The sequence below is a fragment of the Oncorhynchus clarkii genome, chromosome 13, assembly GCF_045791955.1.
Source record: "Oncorhynchus clarkii lewisi isolate Uvic-CL-2024 chromosome 13, UVic_Ocla_1.0, whole genome shotgun sequence".
NCBI lineage: Eukaryota > Metazoa > Chordata > Actinopteri > Salmoniformes > Salmonidae > Oncorhynchus > Oncorhynchus clarkii.
The window spans coordinates 66857404-66879582 of NC_092159.1; the positions used below are offsets into that span (position 1 = coordinate 66857404).

At 40.9% G+C, this 22179-nt stretch overlaps 2 protein-coding genes and 1 non-coding gene across 4 annotated transcripts; 1 reads left to right on the forward strand and 2 right to left on the reverse strand.

Moving 5' to 3' along the window:
- Positions 1-490: 490 nt before the first annotated feature.
- Positions 491-3738, forward strand: LOC139365278 (protein-lysine N-methyltransferase EEF2KMT-like). 2 transcript variants are annotated; one of them, XM_071102791.1, is made up of 8 exons: positions 491-717; positions 853-915; positions 1040-1120; positions 1287-1388; positions 1640-1773; positions 2084-2328; positions 2747-2896; positions 3462-3738. In XM_071102791.1, exons 1-8 carry the CDS (start codon positions 592-594, stop codon positions 3560-3562), a joined length of 1002 nt encoding a protein of 333 aa, XP_070958892.1. In that variant the 5' UTR covers positions 491-591; the 3' UTR covers positions 3563-3738. The 2 variants fall into 2 exon arrangements, with proteins under 2 accessions (XP_070958892.1, XP_070958891.1); XM_071102790.1 differs by having other exon boundaries at positions 533-717; positions 1040-1078.
- Positions 1461-1537, reverse strand: trnaa-ugc (transfer RNA alanine (anticodon UGC)). The gene has a single exon. It is a non-coding gene; the product is annotated as a tRNA-Ala (tRNA).
- On the reverse strand, positions 3705-16997 carry LOC139365277 (chitobiosyldiphosphodolichol beta-mannosyltransferase-like). The gene is made up of 13 exons (XM_071102789.1): positions 16689-16997; positions 16456-16533; positions 14998-15101; positions 12479-12627; positions 11352-11441; positions 10842-10952; positions 10340-10461; positions 8850-8888; positions 8008-8067; positions 5858-5968; positions 5604-5718; positions 5060-5135; positions 3705-4773 (listed from the first exon to the last, which is right to left on the reverse strand). The coding sequence occupies exons 1-13, from the start codon at positions 16978-16980 to the stop codon at positions 4636-4638; spliced, it is 1485 nt and encodes a 494-aa protein (XP_070958890.1). The 5' UTR covers positions 16981-16997; the 3' UTR covers positions 3705-4635.
- Between the last annotated feature and the right edge of the window lie 5182 nt (positions 16998-22179).

Genomic DNA, 22179 nt, shown 5'->3' on the forward strand with positions numbered 1-22179 from the left:
AGGAAAAGAGCGGGCTGAAAAAAGCTTTAGACAAGTAGATATTATAAGTAACCCACATCCACTGTCCATAATATCTTACACCCTAGTGCACACAGCTTGTTCATTTAGACGAGATCTTAATTCCACCTGAAATGTCAAAGAAAGTCACATTTCAGAAGAATAGCTATGTCCTTATGCAGCTTTAGTAGGCTACATTATCGTAATCTGGCACATTTTGGGTGCTTCATTTATTTGGGATGACAGTTGTGGAGGCAGAGATAACACAGACAGGGGAGTGGTCTCAAACAGTAGACTTGTATCAACTTCAAGGGTTGCACTGAGAACAGTAGGCCCACAGATACAGGTTCTATTGGGAAATAAAATACAGCTCTCATCTCATTGTAAAGGTTTTCTAATTTGTACTTTCTTTAAAAAAAAAAATGTATCCCTTATCACGTTACTGTCTGTCATGATTATACTACATTGACCATCAGGCATTGCGACAGGAGGAGTGCTTCTTGGGTAAAAGAGGAAGACAACAAACTCAGGGAAACACGTGGCCAGCCTGTGGTTTAGTGTAATTCAATTCTCGGTTGGTTGAAAATTAACGAAATGTATCGGTCTAAGGATCAGACCGACAAAACCGAAGTCACGTGCATAAGGAATAGAGCAGACGTTATATATGACTTTAAAGTCTCCTTTTTCACTATGGGTCAACTGCCAAATTTCCCATGGAATGTAAGTAGCGGGGCTGCTTGCATGTTGTACTGTAGGGTCTGCGTCATAAATTGAATTCATTTCTTTCTTTTTTATTGTTTAGGAAGAGTAAGACATGAATACAGTAATAACATAATTTGTTGTTGTTTTCTACAGTTCCTTGAAAGGGAGCTCGAGAACGACAGCTCATCAGAAATTATTCTAGACATTCTAAAGCAGGTATTGACTGTCAAAAGCATTTTTTTTTAAATGTCACACCTATTTAGTTAAATATATAGAAACACTACATTGGATTACCGAGTTGGAAACCACACTAACAATTACTATGGTTACCTGTTTCCAGACATGCCTTCATCCACTGTGCTGTAAACATCCTCCCTCAGTAAGATATAGGAGACTGTTTCTGTCTCAGCTCATCAAAAGGGTGAGTTCTGATATATTTTTTGTCTGGTATCATTCTGTCAGAAAATAGTTCACTACTGGTGCATTTAAAAAGCCAATTCTTACACGTTTCACATGAATACAATAAAGTATAACTATATTATTAAAGTAAACAACGGTAATGTGATGCTTCTCTTCCCTGTGTGCAGCATGAAGCCAGTGGGAGGGAGCCCCTGGATGAGCTCTATGATGCACTGGGGGAAGTCCTGGGGGTAGAGGAGGGGACAGGGTGCTACAAGAGCTATTTACTGGTACTACACACACACCACACTGTATTCTATATTTTGCAGACGCTCTTATCTCTTAATACATTGTTTTCGTACTGGTTCCCCCGTGGGAATTGAACCCACAACCCTGGCGTTGCAAGCACCACGCTCTACCAGCCGAGCCACATGGGACCTCTATTTTATCCTTTAAAATAGTACAATTATTATTAAATTCAAGATCATTTAATTAAAAATTCATTTTAATATTTACCGTACGTTTGTGTGTGTGTGTGTAGCCGTGTGGAGAAGCAGTGAGTCTATCAGAGAGTACAGCTGTAATCTCTGAAGGAACTACAGGCCTGGTCACATGGGAGGCTGCTCTTTACCTCGCAGAATGGGCTCTGGAGAACATACACCTCTTCACTGATAGGTTGGTAGACTACTGTGTGTGTTCTGTCTGGAGAACACACACCTCTTCACTGATAGGTTGGTACACTACTGTGTGTGTTCTGTCTGGAGAACACACACCTCTTCACTGATAGGTTGGTACACTACTGTGTGTGTTGTCATTGTGTTCTGTCTACAACTCATGCTGTGGTTACTACTCGTAATCTCAATCTGGTGTGTGTTTATTGTGAGTGTCCTCTCCCTGTGTGTGTGTGTGTGTGTGTGTGTGTGTGTGTGTGTGTGTGTGTGTGTGTGTGAGAGAGAGAGTGTCCTGTCTCTGCCCTCTCCTACAGGACAGTCCTAGAGCTGGGCAGTGGTGTAGGGTTGACTGGTATAGCAGTGTGTAGGTCCTGCAGTCCCTCCAGCTACGTGTTCAGTGACTGTCACCTCAGCGTTCTACATAGACTGAGGGACAACGTCCAGCTCAATGGGCTGGACAACCAGAACTCTCCCAGAGTGAGTGTGGAGCATCTGGACTGGGAGGAGGTGACAGAGAAGCAGCTGAGAGAGATCGGAGCCGCCACGGTCATCGCTGCAGGTAGGAACATGATCTTGCTCTATTCTATTCAATCCGTAAAGCTGAAGATCCTCTTTAAAGGTAAACACGGCATATGTCAACTCAGTCAGAAATCACCTTTACATTTGTAGGCAGATCTCCTGCGATGCTTTGGCGATATGGATTGAATCCAGCCTTTAATTACAACAAAAAGTATATATTTCTCAAAATATATTATTAGTTAGCCAGTTACCTGGCTGTTACCTGGCTGTTACCTGGCTGTTACCTGGTCCAGCTTTCTGAATTAGAATTAGGAAACACATTTGATCCCTCACCAGCACCCGGGGGGGGTGCTGGTGAGGGATCAAATGTGTTTCCTAATTCTGTCAGCTGACACATCCTGTTGTTTCCTAATTCTATTGTTGTCGGCTAACATGTCCTGTTGTTTCCTGTGTTATAGACGTAGTTTACGATCCAGATATCATTGGCTGTCTGGTGAAGCTTCTCTCTAAGATCCTGAGGTGTTCGGCCAATGGCAGCCCTCCTGATGTCTACATCTCCTCCACCATCAGAAACCCCGACACATACAGCAGTTTTAGACACCAGCTAGGTCAGTACTAAACCTAGAGCTTTGAGAGAACTAATGAAAATAGCTTTACAAGTTGAATGTATCATTAGTAGTAAACCAACTGGTTCAAAGAGCAGCTGAGTGAGGAGACTCTCCAACCCCATAGATACTGTAGAGGATGAATCTCAATAGTCTTCAAGTGGCCTCGTCACTTTGTATGTCGGGTTACAGTAAAGTTCTAGGTGACAACCGATGTAAATAAGGGCTTTATAAATACATGTGATTGATCTAGTCCATCTCCACTGTTCTGGAGAGATCTAATCCTATAGCCTTGGATGAATTCCTTTCCTGATGCATCTATAATTATAAACATCTGAAACTGATGGGTCTATAATTCTACACATCTGAAACTGATGGATCTATAATTATACACATCTGAAACTGATGGATCTATAATTATACACATCTGAAACTGATGGGTCTATAATTCTACACATCTGAAACTGATGGATCTATAATTATACACATCTGAAACTGATGGATCTATAATTATACACATCTGAAACTGATGGATCTATAATTTCTCCTTTGTTTTTCTCTCCCACAGAAAGTTCTGGAATCCAACATGAGGTCATGACAGGACCAGTGACCCATGTGTTCTTTTACAACAGACAAGCCACCATAGAGATGATCAAACTCTACATATAATAATAGCATCCTATTCCCATTGTAAGTGCACTACTTTTGACCAGGGTCCATAGGGCTGTGGTCAAAAGTAGTGCACTACATAGGGAATAGGGTGCCATTTGGGATGCACACAATATGAGACCAAGCCAGAACCAGATGTGTATTACTGTGTAATAAAGTCTTTATTTACATCAAAATATTTACATTGTGTGGAAAATATCCCATTTATACATTTTTTTAATTTAAACCTTTATTTCACTAGGTAAGAACAAATTCTTATTTTCAATGAGTGGGTTAACTGCCTTGTTCAGGGGCAGAGCGACAGATTTGTACCTTGTCAGCTCGGGGGTTTGAACTTGCAACCTTCCGGTTACTAGGCCAACGCTCTAACCACTAGGCTACCCTGCCGCCCCGTGTTGTTTAAGAGGAGAATCAAAACGGCCTGGAATGAAGAGATCCACAGAAGTAGAGAGAGAAATGGGGAGAGAGAGAGAGCAGAGGAAAGACTAGCCTGATGTAACAATCTCTCTTTCCGACAGGTCCTCAAAGTGGACCATGTGGCAGTTGGTAGCAGGTAGCCTAGCGGTTCAGAGCAGGTAGCCTAATGGTTCAGGGCAGGTAGCCTAGCGGTTCAGGGCAGGTAGCCTAGCGGTTCAGGGCAGGTAGCCTAGCGGTTCAGGGCAGGTAGCCTAGCGGTTCAGAGCAGGGAGCCTAGCGGTTCAGAGCAGGGAGCCTAGCGGTTCAGAGCAGGTAGCCTAGCGGTTCAGAGCAGGTAGCCTAGCGGTTCAGAGCAGGTAGCCTAGCGGTTCAGAGCAGGTAGCCTAGCGGTTCAGAGCAGGTAGCCTAGCGGTTAAGAGGATTGGGCCAGAAACCTAAAAGTCGCTGGTTTGAATCCCCGAGCAGTCTAGGTGAAACATCTGTAGATGTGCCCTTGAACAAAGCACTTAACCCTAATTTCTTCTGTAAGTCGTTCTGGATAAGAGCGTCTGTTAAAATGTTCAAGATTGGAGGCTCAAGAAGTGGGTTTGAGACGGAGCGAAGATGTAGAGAGGGGATGAGTCAGCTGCTGTAAAGAGGTCTGTCTAACAGGGGAGTCAGGGTGCAGTGAGGAGAGGCAGGACGTTCTGGTCCCAGTTCTGGTCCCACCGCTGCCCCCCACTGGCCCGGAGGTTCCTCCTGAACTGACCCAGTTTGCCCTCATCCTCACAACCAGGGAAGTCCCACAGAAGAGACTGGAGAGACACAACACAGGTTTTATAAAACGGGTAGATTGGATCCTGTCTAAAACAGCCATGTGTATATCAGACCATATACCACTGTCACAGGAACTGGTTACAGTCAGATAAGACAGAATATACTTTAGAAAAGATGGCAGTTGACAGGATCATACCACTGGGAAGTGATGTGGTATAAATCAGGGGTTTCTGTGTCTCCTCAGCTGAACAGTAGTAGTATATGACTGTACCTTGAGCTGTCCAGAAAGTTCCTCAGCTGAACAGTAGTAGTATATGACTGTACCTTGAGCTGTCCAGATAGTTCCTCAGAGTCTTTGAAGATCAACCCGTTCTCCTCGTGTTTCACCAGCTCATGTAGACTACAGAGGAGAATATAACAGGGTTAACAACAGAGACTGACAACACAGGAGAATATAACAGAGAGACTGACAACACAGGAGAATATAACAGAGAGACTGACAACACAGGAGAATATAACAGAGAGACTGACAACACAGGAGAATATAACAGAGAGACTGACAACACAGGAGAATATAACTGAGTTAGATCCACATTAAACACAGCACAGGAAACTCAGTCCAAAACAGATCAGATCAGCACATAGCCTCTCTGCATGGGGGTAGAAGGTGACTGTTGACCCAGGGTTTAGAGTACTCCCTCAGCAGTAGAAGGTGACTGGTGACCCAGGGTTTAGAGTACTCCCTCAGCAGTAGAAGGTGACTGTTGACCCAGGGTTTAGAGTACTCCCTCAGCAGTAGAAGGTGACAGCACAGACAGTGTGTGTGGACATGGTATCAGAAGGTGCCTGTTAAAGAGTCCTGTCTCACCAGTAGAAGTGGATGGCACAGACAGGCAGACAGCAGCCAAACATGTCCACCACCTTCATAGGCAGGTCCAGACCACTGGACGACTTATGGAGACAAACACCCAGATCTGCTGAGCCTGGGACAGGGAGAACATTCAGAACATCAGTGTGTACATACATACATACATACATACATACATACATACATACACACACACACACACATACACACATACACACATACACACACACACACACACACACACACACACTAACCTAGCAGAACAGGGTAGTCCTCTGCCTCCAGCCATGGAGTACAGATCTTCACGTGCTCAAAGCTCAGGGTGTCGATCAGCTTCCTGTAGTGGTCCTTCTGAGGACCCTTACCTGGTCTCACACAAACACACAGGGAATTGAAACAACACATATCTAGGGTTAACAGTATAGGATCGACAAGAATTGTAAATGTTCTTCTCAGTTGGTTTAATCTGGCAACAACAGGTTAGTTGATAATGTCATTGTTTTGTGAGGCTTCTCAATCAAATCACATTTATTCCTAAGGCCCCTTTTCACATCAGCATTTGACAAAAAAAACGCTGCGTTTACACAGGCAGCTCAATTCTGATATTTTGCCCAATTATTGGACAAAATACTTGATCTGATTGGTCAAAAGACTTGATCTGATTGGTCAAAAGACTTGATCTGATTGGTCAAAAAGACTTGATCTGATTGGTCAAAAGACTTGATCTGATTGGTCAAAAGACTTGATCGGATTGGTCAAAAAGACTTGATCTGATTGGTCAAAAGACTTGATCAAATTGGTCAAAAAGACTTGATCTGATTGTTCAAAAGACTTGATCTGATTGGTCAAAAGACTTGATCTGATTGGTCAAAAAACTTAACTGTGACCACACAGACCTGCAGCAGTACACTGTCAACACTATAGTTACATGGACCATACAGACCCGCAGCACACTGTCAACACTATAGTTACCTGGACCACACAGACCTGCAGTACACTGTCAACACTATAGTTACCTGTGACCACACAGACCTGCAGTACACTGTCAAAACTATAGTTACCTGTGATGACACAGACCTGCAGTACACTGTCAACACTATAGTTACCTGGACCATGAAGACCTGCAGTACACTGTCAACACTATAGTTACCTGGACCATTAAGACTAGCATTACACTGTCAACACTATAGTTACCTGTGACCACACAGACCTGCAGTACACTGTCAACACTATAGTTACCTGTGACCACACAGACCTGCAGTACACTGTCAACACTATAGTTACCTGTGACCACACAGACCTGCAGTACACTGTCAACACTATAGTTACCTGGACCACACAGACCAGCAGTACACTGTCAACACTATAGTTACCTGGACCACACAGACCTGCAGGACACTGTCAACACTATAGTTACCTGGACCACACAGACCTGCAGCAGTACACTGTCAACACTATAGTTACCTGGACCACACAGACCTGCAGTACACTGTCAACACTATAGTTACCTGGACCACACAGACCTGCAGCACACTGTCAACACTATAGTTACCTGTGATGACACAGACCTGCAGTACACTGTCAACACTATAGTTACCTGGACCACACAGACCTGCAGCACACTGTCAACACTATAGTTACCTGTGATGACACAGACCTGCAGTACACTGTCAACACTATAGTTACCTGTGACCACACAGACCTGCAGCAGGACACTGTCAACACTATAGTTACCTGGACCACACAGACCTGCAGTACACTGTCAACACTATAGTTACCTGGACCATAAAGGCCAGCAGTACACTGTCAACACTATAGTAACCTGGACCACACAGACCTGCAGCAGTACACTGTCAACACTATAGTTACCTGGACCATAAAGACCTACAGTACACTGTCAACACTATAGTTACCTGGACCATAAAGGCCAGCAGTACACTGTCAACACTATAGTTACCTGGACCACACAGACCTGCAGCAGTACACTGTCAACACTATAGTTACCTGGACCACACAGACCTGCAGTACACTGTCAACACTATAGTTACCTGGACCATAAAGGCCAGCAGTACACTGTCAACACTATAGTTACCTGTGATGACACAGACCTGCAGTACACTGTCAACACTATAGTTACCTGTGATGACACAGACTGGCAGTACACTGTCAACACTATAGTTACCTGGACCACACAGACCTGCAGTACACTGTCAACACTATAGTTACCTGGACCACACAGACCTGCAGTACACTGTCAACACTATAGTTACCTGGACCATAAAGGCCAGCAGTACACTGTCAACACTATAGTTACCTGTGATGACACAGACTGGCAGTACACTGTCAACACTATAGTTACCTGTGATGACACAGACGGGCAGTACACTGTCAACACTATAGTTACCTGTGATGACACAGACCAGCGAGGGAAGAGAGGCTCCTGCTTTCACAAACCCCTCGTAGTCTGGTAGAGAAAACACACAAGGTTAATACAAGGGCTTGTATCCCAAACAGCACCCTACTCCCCATGTAGTGCACTACCTTTTGACCAGAGGGAGGATGGGTGGATGGAAGGGAGGGAGGGAGGATGGATGGTAGGATGGATGGATGGGAGGATGGATGGATGGATGGGAGGAAGGATGGATGGATGGGTGGATGGATGAATGGGAGGAAGGATGGATGGATGGGAGGAAGGATGGATGGGAGGGAGGATGGATGGGAGGAAGGATGGATGGATGGGAGGAAGGATGGATGGGAGGATGGATGGATGGGAGGAAGGATGGATGGGAGGAAGGATGGATGGATGGGAGGATGGATGGGAGGAAGGATGGATGGGAGGATGGATGGATGGGAGGAAGGATGGATGGATGGATGGGAGGAAGGATGGATGGATGGATGGATGGGAGGATGGATGGGAGGAAGGATGGATGGATGGGAGGAAGGATGGATGGGAGGAAGGATGGATGGGAGGAAGGATGGATGGATGGGAGGATGGATGGGAGGAAGGATGGATGGATGGGAGGATGGATGGATGGGAGGAAGGATGGATGGGAGGAATGATGGATGGATGGGAGGAAGGATGGATGGATGGATGGATGGATGGGAGGAAGGATGGATGGGAGGAAGGATGGATGGATGGATGGATGGATGGATGGGAGAAAGGATGGATGGATGGGAGGATGGATGGATGGATGGGAGGGAGGATGCTCTTTAAAATGGGGCTCAACTGCAGATGGTAATGATTACCTTCCAGAGCCTTCAGCAGAATAGAGAAGTCCTCATCCTCTGTTGAACACAGACAGGGGAAACAGTGAGACACCCTAACAAGTGTTTACACCTGACAGCTGTGTGTACTTATGTTGTACACGTGTCAACTAAACACATGGACATAAAATACAATCCTGGCTCTAACACAGGAAACCTCGAGTCTGATCCCCATCCTGACCCGACTCCAAACAGAATGTAATCTGGCTCTAGTCTGATCCCCATCCTGACCTGATTCTTAACAGAATATAATCTGGCTCTAGTCTGATCCCCATCCTGACCTGATACCAAACAGAATGTAATCTGGCTCTAGTCTGATCCCCATCCTGACCCGACTCCAAACAGAATATAATCTGGCTCTAGTCTGATCCCCATCCTGACCTGACTCCTAACAGAATGTAATCTGGCTCTAGTCTGATCCCCATCCTGACCTGATTCTTAACAGAATATAATCTGGCTCTAGTCTGATCCCCATCCTGACCTGATACCAAACAGAATGTAATCCCCATCCTGACCTGACTCCTAACAGAATGTAATCTGGCTCTAGTCTGATCCCCATCCTGACCTGACTCCTAACAGAATGTAATCTGGCTCTAGTCTGATCCCCATCCTGACCTGACTCCTAACATAATGTAATCTGGCTCTAGTCTGATCCCCATCCTGACCTGACTCCTAACAGAATGTAATCTGGCTCTAGTCTGATCCCCATTCTGACCTGACTCCTAACAGAATGTAATCTGGCTCTAGTCTGATCCCCATCCTGACCTGACTCCTAACAGAATGTAATCTGGCTCTAGTCTGATCCCCATCCTGACCTGACTCCTAACAGAATGTAATCTGGCTCTAGTCTGATCCCCATCCTGACCTGACTCCTAACAGAATGTAATCTGGCTCTAGTCTGATCCCCATTCTGACCTGACTCCTAACATAATGTAATCTGGCTCTAGTCTGATCCCCATCCTGACCTGACTCCTAACAGAATGTAATCCCCATCCTGACCTGACTCCTAACAGAATGTAATCTGGCTCTAGTCTGATCCCCATCCTGACCTGACTCCTAACAGAATGTAATCCCCATCCTGACCTGACTCCTAACAGAATGTAATCTGGCTCTAGTCTGATCCCCATCCTGACCTGACTCCTAACAGAATGTAATCCCCATCCTGACCTGACTCCTAACAGAATGTAATCTGGCTCTAGTCTGATCCCCATTCTGACCTGACTCCTAACAGAATGTAAACTCGCGCGATCAGGATGTTTGGACGAGGCTAGAACTGCTCTCGAGGTAAGAAAAACAATTTAGATTGGGGTAAAAATCCAGAAAAACTTCCCATTTAAACTGAATAAAATGCAGAGTCTCCTGCTGCTTATGAAAGGGCACCCTATTCCCTATGTAGTGCACAACTTTTGACCAGAGCCCTATGGAGAATAGGGCGCCATTTGGGACTCAAACTGTGCCTGTGGGGTACTGACCGGTCCAGCTGGTGCTGCTGATCAGTAGGGCAGGTCGACCTGAGGTCAAAGTCACAGAAAGGTCACTGGGGTCACGACATGTAAACGCTGTTCTCTCTGTCACGTCACCAGGTCGCTCACCACTGTAACAGACACAGGGGTTATAACATGTGTTATGACATGTCTATGATCGTGTAATATATATTTTTATGATAGTTCTTTATCTCTCCAATATAAACAGAAACCAAGAGGATAACTGTAGTACAGGCCCTGTGTTCCTCCAGGAACCAAGAGGAAAACTGTAGTACAGGCCCTGTGTTCCTCCAGGAACCAAGAGGATAACTATAGTACAGGCCCTGTGTTCCTCCAGAACCAAGAGGATAACTGTAGTACAGGACCTGTGTTCCTCCAGAACCAAGAGGATAACTGTAGTACAGGCCCTGTGTTCCTCCAAGAACCAAGAGGATAACTTTAGTGAGGGATAGTCTTGGCCAGCCTCATCAACAGACTATACTGGACTCACCAGACCCGGAACTGAGGAATAGTCTTGGCCAGCCTCATGAACAGCTGGTGCTTTAGGTCTACTGAAGTCTCCTTGAAGATAGCAGGTGGCTTGTCATACAATGTGGTCGCCCTATAGGAGGAGAATAAGACAGGTGGGATTAGTCATGACCAAGGGGTTAGTCATGGCCAAGGGGTTAGTTAAGACCAAGGGATTAGTCATGACCAAGGGGTTAGTTAAGACCAAGGGGTTAGTCATGACCAAGGGGTTAGATAGGGATAGATTCAGATTCAGACTCCCCACTGCATCTGTCTGTCTATCCGTCCGTCTATCTGTGTCTCTCCGTCCGTCTATCTGTGTCTGTCTGTCTCTCCGTCTATCTGTGTCTGTCTGTCTCTCCGTCCGTCTATCTGTGTCCGTCGTCTGTACGTCTATCTGTGTCTGTCTGTATGTCCGTCCGTCGTCTGTACGTCTATCTATCTACGGATGGACTGATTGACAGACGGATGCTGAAAGTAAAACAATCCTTACCTGATGTTCCAGTTGTTCTGGAGGTCTTCCTTCATTGCGTTGGTGACACAAAGGTTATGGCTGGAGAATCGCCCAAACAACTGCTCATACCTGCCGGAGACAGGAACATGGGTCCTATTCATTAATGCACACCGTAGCTAAACAGTCTGCAACAATTTATTGGACAAATTCAGGTAGGTCCCTCCTTGATCTGCCCGTTTAGTTCCCACTGAAGAAGACCATGTTCATGCAAAGCTGTAGATACATTCAGAAAGTATTCAGACCCCTTGACTTTTTCCACATTTGTTACAGAGATGGTTGTCCTTCTGGAAGGTTCTCCCATTTCCACAGAGGAACACTAGAGCTCTGTCAGAGTGACCATCGGGTTCTTGGTCACCTCGATGACCAGGGCCCTTCTCCCCTGATTGTTCAGTTTGGCCGAGCGGCCAGGAAGAGTTTTGGTAGTTCCAAACTTCTTCCACTAAGAATGATGGAGGCCACTGTGTTCTTGGGGACCTTCAATGCTGCAGACATGGTACCCTTCCCCAGATCTGTGCCTCGACACAATCATGTCTCAGAGCTGTACGGACAATTCCTTCTACCACAACATGACTTGGTTTTTGCTCGGACATGCACTGTCAACTGTAGGACCTTGTATAGACAGGTGTGTGCCTTTCCAAATCACGTCCAATCAATTGAATTTACCACAGGTGGACTCCAATCAAGTTGTAGAAACATCTCAAGGATGATCAATGGAAACAGGATGCACCTGATCTAAAATTCAAGTCTCATAGCAAAGGGTCTGAATACTTATGTAAATACATTTTGTTTGTTTGTACATTTGCAACATTTTCCCCAAAACTATTTTTGCTTTGTCATTATGGGGTATTGTGATGTCATTATGGGGTATTGTGATGTCATTATGGGGTATTGTGATGTCATTATGGGGTATTGTGATGTCATTATGGGGTATTGTGATGTCATTATGGGGTATTGTGATATCATTATGGGGTATTGTGTTTAATCCATTTTAGAATAAGTCTATAATGTAACAAAATGTGGAGAAGGGGAAGGGGTCTGAATACTTTCCGAATGCACTGTATTGAATAGGGATCTATTTGGGACTCAGCCATGGTGATGTTACTGACCACTGTGCCAGCCTGACGATGGGGTGGTCCGGGCCGTGTGAGAGGGCCATGATGGTGTAGCCGTAGTTGTGCCAGTCAATGATGAACCTGGATCCTCTCAGACCACACACCAGCCATGTCACCACTATACTGGGCAGTCCTGGAGGATTCTGGGGGAGGAAGAGGTCAATAACACACCAGACACGTCACCACTATACTGGGCAGTCCTGGAGGATTCTGGGAGAGGAAGAGGTCAATAACACACCAGACACGTCACCACTATACTGGGCAGTCCTGGAGGATTCTGGGAGAGGAAGAGGTCAATAACACACCAGACACGTCACCACTATACTGGGCAGTCCTGGAGGATTCTGGGAGAGGAAGAGGTCAATAACACACCAGACACGTCACCACTATACTGGGCAGTCCTGGAGGATTCTGGGAGAGGAAGAGGTCAATAACACACCAGACACGTCACCACTATACTGGGCAGTCCTGGAGGATTCTGGGGGAGGAAGAGGTCAATAACACACCAGCCATGTGACCACTATACTGGGCAGTCCTGGAGGATTCTGGGAGAGGAAGAGGTCAATAACACACCAGACACGTCACCACTATACTGGGCAGTCCTGGAGGATTCTGGGGGAGGAAGAGGTCAATAACACACCAGCCACGTCACCACTATACTGGGCAGTCCTGGAGGATTCTGGGGGAGGAAGAGGTCAATAACACACCAGCCACGTCACCACTATACTGGGCAGTCCTGGAGGATTCTGGGGGAGGAAGAGGTCAATAACACACCAGCCACGTCACCACTATACTGGGCAGTCCTGGAGGATTCTGGGGGAGGAAGAGGTCAATAACACACCAGCCACGTCACCACTATACTGGGCAGTCCTGGAGGATTCTGGGAGAGGAAGAGGTCAATAACACACCAGCCACGTCACCACTATACTGGGCAGTCCTGGAGGATTCTGGGGGAGGAAGAGGTCAATAACACACCAGCCACGTCACCACTATACTGGGCAGTCCTGGAGGATTCTGGGGGAGGAGACAAGTACAACTGAACAGAATAGAATGAATAGAATAAGAATAGAAGTAGATTAGAATTTAAAGAAGTAGGATAGAATACAATAGAACAGAATAGAATGAATGGAATTTAAAGAAGTAGGATAGAATACAATAGAACAGAATAGAATGAATGGAATAAGAATAGAAGTAGAATAGAATACCAGTTGTTTTGGGGGGAAATCACAGCAGTTTCTGTAGATGTCTCTGGACACAAACAGCATCCTAACAGTTGTTTTGGGGGAAATCACAGCAGTATCTGTAGATGTCTCAGGACACAAACGGGATCCTACCAGTTGTTTTGGGGGAAATTACAGCAGTATCTGTAGATGTCTCAGGACACAAACAGCATCCTAACAGTTGTTTTGGGGGAAATCACAGCAGTATCTGTAGATGTCTCAGGACACAAACAGCATCCTACCAGTTGTTTTGGGGGAAATTACAGCAGTATCTGTAGATGTCTCAGGACACAAACGGGATCCTACCAGTTGTTTTGGGGAGAAATCACAGCAGTTTCTGTAGATGTCTCAGGACACAAACGGGATCCTAACAGTTGTTTTGGGGAGAAATCACAGCAGTATCTGTAGATGTCTCAGGACACAAACGGGATCCTACCAGTTGTTTTGGGGGAAATTACAGCAGTATCTGTAGATGTCTCAGGACACAAACGGGATCCTACCAGTTGTTTTGGGGAGAAATCACAGCAGTTTCTGTAGATGTCTCAGGACACAAACGGGATCCTACCAGTTGTTTTGGGGGAAATCACAGCAGTTTCTGTAGATGTCCCAGGACACAAACGGGATCCTAACAGTTGTTTTGGGGAGAAATCACAGCAGTATCTGTAGATGTCTCAGGACACAAACGGGATCCTACCAGTTGTTTTGGGGGAAATTACAGCAGTATCTGTAGATGTCTCAGGACACAAACGGGATCCTACCAGTTGTTTTGGGGAGAAATCACAGCAGTTTCTGTAGATGTCTCAGGACACAAACAGCATCCTAACAGTTGTTTTGGGGGGGAAATCACAGCAGTATCTGTAGATGTCTCTGGACACAAACAGCATCCTAACAGTTGTTTTGGGGAGAAATCACAGCAGTATCTGTAGATGTCTCTGGACATATGACATGATAGGTTACAGAACAGAACAGAATAAATAAAAGTTCACAGGTTTTTCTGTAAGTTCGTACAGCCAATAAGTAGGAATGTTTACATTATGTTTATTGTATTGTAGTAGAAACACCTGCATGAGAATATAGGACACACCCACACACACACACACACACACACACACACACACACACACACACACAGCAGAGTGTATTGTAGAACTATACCTGCATGAGAATATAGGACACACACACACACACACACACACACACAGCAGAGTTTATTGTAGAACTATACCTGCATGAGAATATAGGACACACACACACACACACACACACACAGCAGAGTTTATTGTAGAACTATACCTGCATGAGAATATGGGACTGGACATCAGTCTTCAATAACACCAGGAGAAGCTGCAGGGACTGGAGAATCACCTTGGTAACATAGCTCACCATCCTAGAACCCACTGGAAACAGACAGACAGATGGATTTTCGTCTCAGTGCTCTCTGGTAGTGGCTCTCAGAACCAGGCTATTTTATGGCATAGATTCAAGACCTAACTACTGTTATACAACCAGTGATTAGTAATGGAATAAATATTCGGTAATATGGAATAAATAAATATAATATAGTAAGTAATATAGTATACATATACAGTAATATAGTATACATATACAGTAATATAGTATACATATACAGTAATATAGTATACATATACAGTAATATAGTATACATATACAGTAATATAGTATACATATATAGTAATATAGTATACATATACAGTAATATAGTATACATATACAGTAATATAGTATACATATACAGTAATATAGTATACGTATACAGTGATATAGTATACATATACAGTAATATAGTATACATATACAGTAATATAGTATACATATACAGTGATATAGTATACGTATACAGTGATATAGTATACATATACAGTAATATAGTATACATATACAGTAATATAGTATACGTATACAGTAATATAGTATAAATATAGTATACATATCAATAAATATATGGTAATATGGTATAAATATACGGTAATATGGTATACATATACGGTAATATAGTATACATATACAGTGATATAGTATACATATACAGTAATATAGTATACATAACCAGTAATATAGTATACATATACAGTAATGTAGTATACGTAACCAGTAATATAGTATAGGTAACCAGTAATATGGTATATATATATATATATATATATATATATATATATACAGTGATATAGTATACATATACAGTAATATAGTATACATATACAGTAATATAGTATACATATACAGTAATATGGAATACATATACAGTAATATAGTATACATATACAGTAATATAGTATACATATACAGTAATATAGTATACGTATACAGTGATATAGTATACATATACAGTAATATAGTATACATATACAGTAATATAGTATACATATACAGTAATATAGTATACGTATACAGTGATATAGTATACATATACAGTAATATAGTATACATATACAGTAATATAGTATACGTATACAGTAATATAGTATAAATATAGTATACATATCAATAAATATATGGTAATATGGTATAAATATACGGTAATATAGTATACATATACAGTAATATGGTATAAATATACGGTATATATGGTATAAATATACGGTAATATGGTATACATATACAGTAATATAGTATACATATACAGTAATATGATATAAATATACGGTAATATGGCATAAATATACGGTAATATGGTATAAATATACGGTCATGGTAAATGCTGTAAACTCCTTTCCAGATCAGTTCCAGTACCTTGGAGTCCTTTAAGTTCTGTGATTGGGATGATTGTGATCCTCTCATCTCCAATCACATCCTGATGAGGCTTGGTACCTGACAATAACCACAACATGTTGTCACAGTAGAGAAGAATAGTCGAGTTGGCAAGAGCACAAACAAATCTGGGACCCGGCAAGCAGGGAGGCCACAAATGAAAGTATAGCTCCATGCTTATTTGTACATATAACACAATCAATCTATTCATTTACCAGGGAATCCAACAAACGTTACGCTGTAGCCGTGTTTGCTGAGTGAAAGGGCATGATACTGCATGCGAGGGCTGCGTCCGATATCCCCCAGAACCAGCACACATACACGCCGCTCCGTCAACGCGTCTCTTCTCCGTAACTTCCGCAATAACTGAGACACCAACACGGCAGTAACAGTAACGGAGACCAGTGTCCATAGTGCATTTAAAGTGGTCAGGTGAAACCCTGCCAGTAATGCGAAACCTATCAGTGAAATTGTCGCTAGAGTCATAGATGCACCGGCATCCGCCATGTTTGTTGTGACTGATGACGTGTCTCGGTGTGACGTGACGGGGGAGGAGGGGTTCAACTGGGATTTAAAGGTACCGTGCACCTACGGTGTAATCATTAGACCAAACGTTTGTTCAACTAAAACGACAGTCTCTAATGCACAAAATCAGGTACCCCCTCCCCTCCCCGTTACGTTCCGTTTGCTTCCATTCAATAAATGTTTTCCCATATAATTGTATTTTACATTTCGGGACTCGTGTCGCGTTCAAATCAACTGTGAATCTCCAACTTCAGTGCGTTCCCGACAACTTGGAACTCGTAAAAAAACGAGCTCTGACTGGTAAAATTCTATAGTTAAATGCAAACAGGAACCATGTGTACATATTGAAGATAAATACTCTAAGAGAATGGAAGAATCAAATGCTTTATTATTTAAAAATTGACAAAAAATCTGGCTACAACTACAAACACCATAACACAATCTGAAGTCATATTGGGTCTTACAAGCATTGGAAACAGTGGATGAAACCAATGGCTATTGATTATGAGAATAAATAAGAAACAACATAATAAATAAATACAATATTGAACCAATATGTAGAAGTACTGATAGGGTGGCAACATGTGGGTATGAATGAGCAAGTGTGGTGTCATTAACATTTGTCGAGTTTTATGTTGCTGTTTTTTTACAAATCTTTTTCAATTTTGACTGTTGTGCAATAATTCCTTGCATAGTCATGCCGAGTGTTTTGTATGTCTAAATGTTCAATTAATTTTTTTATTAATTTGATTAATAATTAAAATTGTTTAATTAAAACGTTTTGCCAACAGAATCGGCATAATGAATATGCCCCTGTTTGTTAGAGTGACTGGACCGGACCACTGGACGCAGACTGATACAACGATGTTACAATGTAACAACTCTTAGAGGAAAATGTGCTGAATAGAACCAACAAGGCTTCTGTGGCTGTCACAATAGGAGAACCCTTTGAAGAACCCTTTTGGTTTCATGTAGAACCCTTTTGGTTCCAGGTAGAACCCTATTGGTTTCATGTAGAACCCTATTGGGTTCCAGGTAGAACCCTATTGGTTCCAGGTAGAACCCTATTGGGTTCCTGGTAAACCCCTTTCCCAAGAGGGTTGTACATGGAACCCAAAATGGGGACAGTTGAAGAACCTGTTTGAATACCTTTTTTCTAAAAAGTGTAGCCGACCAGTGATTATTAATTACTGTAACTACAGAGACTCTATTAAACTACAGGTACTATGACTGTAACTACAGAGATTCTATTAAACTACAGGTACTATGTAACTATATGACTGTAACTATAGAGATTCTACTAAACTACAGGTACTATGTAACTATATGACTGTAACTATAGAGATTCTATTAAACTACAGGTACTATAGAGACTCTATTAAACTACAGGTACTATAGAGACTCTATTAAACTACAGGTACTATGTAACTATATGACTGTAACTATAGAGATTCTATTAAACTACAGGTACTATGTAACTATATGACTGTAACTATAGAGATTCTATTAAACTACAGGTACTATAGAGATTCTATTAAACTACAGGTACTATGTAACTATATGACTGTAACTATAGAGATTCTATTAAACTACAGGTACTATGACTGTAACTATAGAGACTCTATTAAACTACAGGTACTATAGAGACTCTATTAAACTACAGGTACTATAGAGACTCTATTAAACTACAGGTACTATGTAACTATATGACTGTAACTATAGAGATTCTATTAAACTACAGGTACTATAGAGACTCTATTAAACTACAGGTACTATAGAGACTCTATTAAACTACTGGTACTATAGAGACTCTATTAAACTACAGGTACTATAGAGATTCTATTAAACTACAGGTACTATGTAACTATATGACTGTAACTATAGAGACTCTATTAAACTACAGGTACTATAGAGATTCTATAGTTTATAGAGATTACTATATTACTATACTATACTATACTATAGAGATTCTATACTATACTATAGAGATTCTATATTAAACTACAGGTACTATGACTGTAACTACAGAGATTCTATTAAACTACAGGTACTATGTAACTATATGACTGTAACTATAGAGATTCTACTAAACTACAGGTACTATGTAACTATATGACTGTAACTATAGAGATTCTATTAAACTACAGGTACTATAGAGACTCTATTAAACTACAGGTACTATAGAGACTCTATTAAACTACAGGTACTATGTAACTATATGACTGTAACTATAGAGATTCTATTAAACTACAGGTACTATGTAACTATATGACTGTAACTATAGAGATTCTATTAAACTACAGGTACTATAGAGATTCTATTAAACTACAGGTACTATGTAACTATATGACTGTAACTATAGAGATTCTATTAAACTACAGGTACTATGACTGTAACTATAGAGACTCTATTAAACTACAGGTACTATAGAGACTCTATTAAACTACAGGTACTATAGAGACTCTATTAAACTACAGGTACTATGTAACTATATGACTGTAACTATAGAGATTCTATTAAACTACAGGTACTATAGAGACTCTATTAAACTACAGGTACTATAGAGACTCTATTAAACTACTGGTACTATAGAGACTCTATTAAACTACAGGTACTATAGAGATTCTATTAAACTACAGGTACTATGTAACTATATGACTGTAACTATAGAGACTCTATTAAACTACAGGTACTATAGAGATTCTATTAAACTACAGGTACTATGTAACTATATGACTGTAACTATAGAGACTCTATTAAACTACAGGTACTATAGAGATTCTATTAAACTACAGGTACTATAGAGATTCTATTAAACTACAGGTACTATAGAGATTCTATTAAACTACAGGTACTATAGAGATTCTATTAAACTACAGGTACTATGTAACTATATGACTGTAACTATAGAGATTCTATTAAACTACAGGTACCATAGAGACTCTATTAAACTACAGGTACTATGTAACTATATGACTGTAACTATAGAGACTCTATTAAACTACAGGTAATATAGAGATTCTATTAAACTACAGGTACTACAGAGATTCTATTAAACTACAGGTACTATGTAACTATATGACTGTAACTACAGAGATTCTATTAAACTACAGGTACTATAGAGATTCTATTAAACTACAGGTACTATAGAGACTCTATTAAACTACAGGTACTATAGAGACTCTATTAAACTACAGGTACTATGTAACTATATGACTGTAACTATAGAGATTCTATTAAACTACTGTAACTATAGAGATTCTATTAAACTACAGGTACTATAGAGATTCTATTAAACTACAGGTACTATAGAGATTCTATTAAACTACAGGTACTATAGAGACTCTATTAAACTACAGGTACTATGTAACTATATGACTGTAACTATAGAGATTCTATTAAACTACAGGTACTATGTAACTATATGACTGTAACTATAGAGATTCTATTAAACTACAGGTACTATAGAGACTCTATTAAACTACAGGTACTATAGAGATTCTATTAAACTACAGGTACTATGTAACTATATGACTGTAACTATAGAGATTCTATTAAACTACAGGTACTATGTAACTATATGACTGTAACTATAGAGATTCTATTAAACTACAGGTACTATAGAGATTCTATTAAACTACAGGTACTATGTAACTATATGACTGTAACTATAGAGACTCTATTAAACTACTGTAACTATAGAGATTCTATTAAACTACAGGTACTATAGAGACTCTATTAAACTACAGGTACTATAGAGACTCTATTAAACTACAGGAACTATAGAGATTCTATTAAACTACAGGTACTATGTAACTATATGACTGTAACTATAGAGACTCTATTAAACTACAGGTACTATAGAGATTCTATTAAACTACAGGTACTATGTAACTATATGACTGTAACTACAGAGATTCTATTAAACTACAGGTACTATGACTGTAACTATAGAGACTCTATTAAACTACAGGTACTATAGAGATTCTATTAAACTACAGGTACTATAGAGATTCTATTAAACTACAGGTACTATAGAGACTCTATTAAACTACAGGTACTATGTAACTATATGACTGTAACTATAGAGATTCTATTAAACTACAGGTACTATGTAACTATATGACTGTAACTACAGAGATTCTATTAAACTACAGGTACTATAGAGATTCTATTAAACTACAGGTACTATAGAGATTCTATTAAACTACAGGTACTATAGAGATTCTATTAAACTACAGGTACTATAGAGATTCTATTAAACTACAGGTACTATAGAGACTCTATTAAACTACAGGTACTATGTAACTATATGACTGTAACTATAGAGATTCTATTAAACTACAGGTACTATAGAGACTCTATTAAACTACAGGTACTATAGAGATTCTATTAAACTACAGGTACTATGTAACTATATGACTGTAACTATAGAGATTCTATTAAACTACAGGTACTATGTAACTATATGACTGTAACTATAGAGATTCTATTAAACTACAGGTACTATAGAGATTCTATTAAACTACAGGTACTATGTAACTATATGACTGTAACTATAGAGACTCTATTAAACTACAGGTACTATAGAGATTCTATTAAACTACAGGTACTATGTAACTATATGACTGTAACTTTAGAGACTCTATTAAACTACAGGTACTATAGAGATTCTATTAAACTACAGGTACTATAGAGATTCTATTAAACTACAGGTACTATAGAGATTCTATTAAACTACAGGTACTATAGAGATTCTATTAAACTACAGGTACTATAGAGATTCTATTAAACTACAGGTACTATGTAACTATATGACTGTAACTATAGAGATTCTATTAAACTACAGGTACTATGTAACTATATGACTGTAACTATAGAGATTCTATTAAACTACAGGTACTATAGAGATTCTATTAAACTACAGGTACTATGTAACTATATGACTGTAACTATAGAGACTCTATTAAACTACTGTAACTATAGAGATTCTATTAAACTACAGGTACTATAGAGACTCTATTAAACTACAGGTACTATAGAGACTCTATTAAACTACAGGTACTATAGAGATTCTATTAAACTACAGGTACTATGTAACTATATGACTGTAACTATAGAGACTCTATTAAACTACAGGTACTATGTAACTATATGACTGTAACTATAGAGACTCTATTA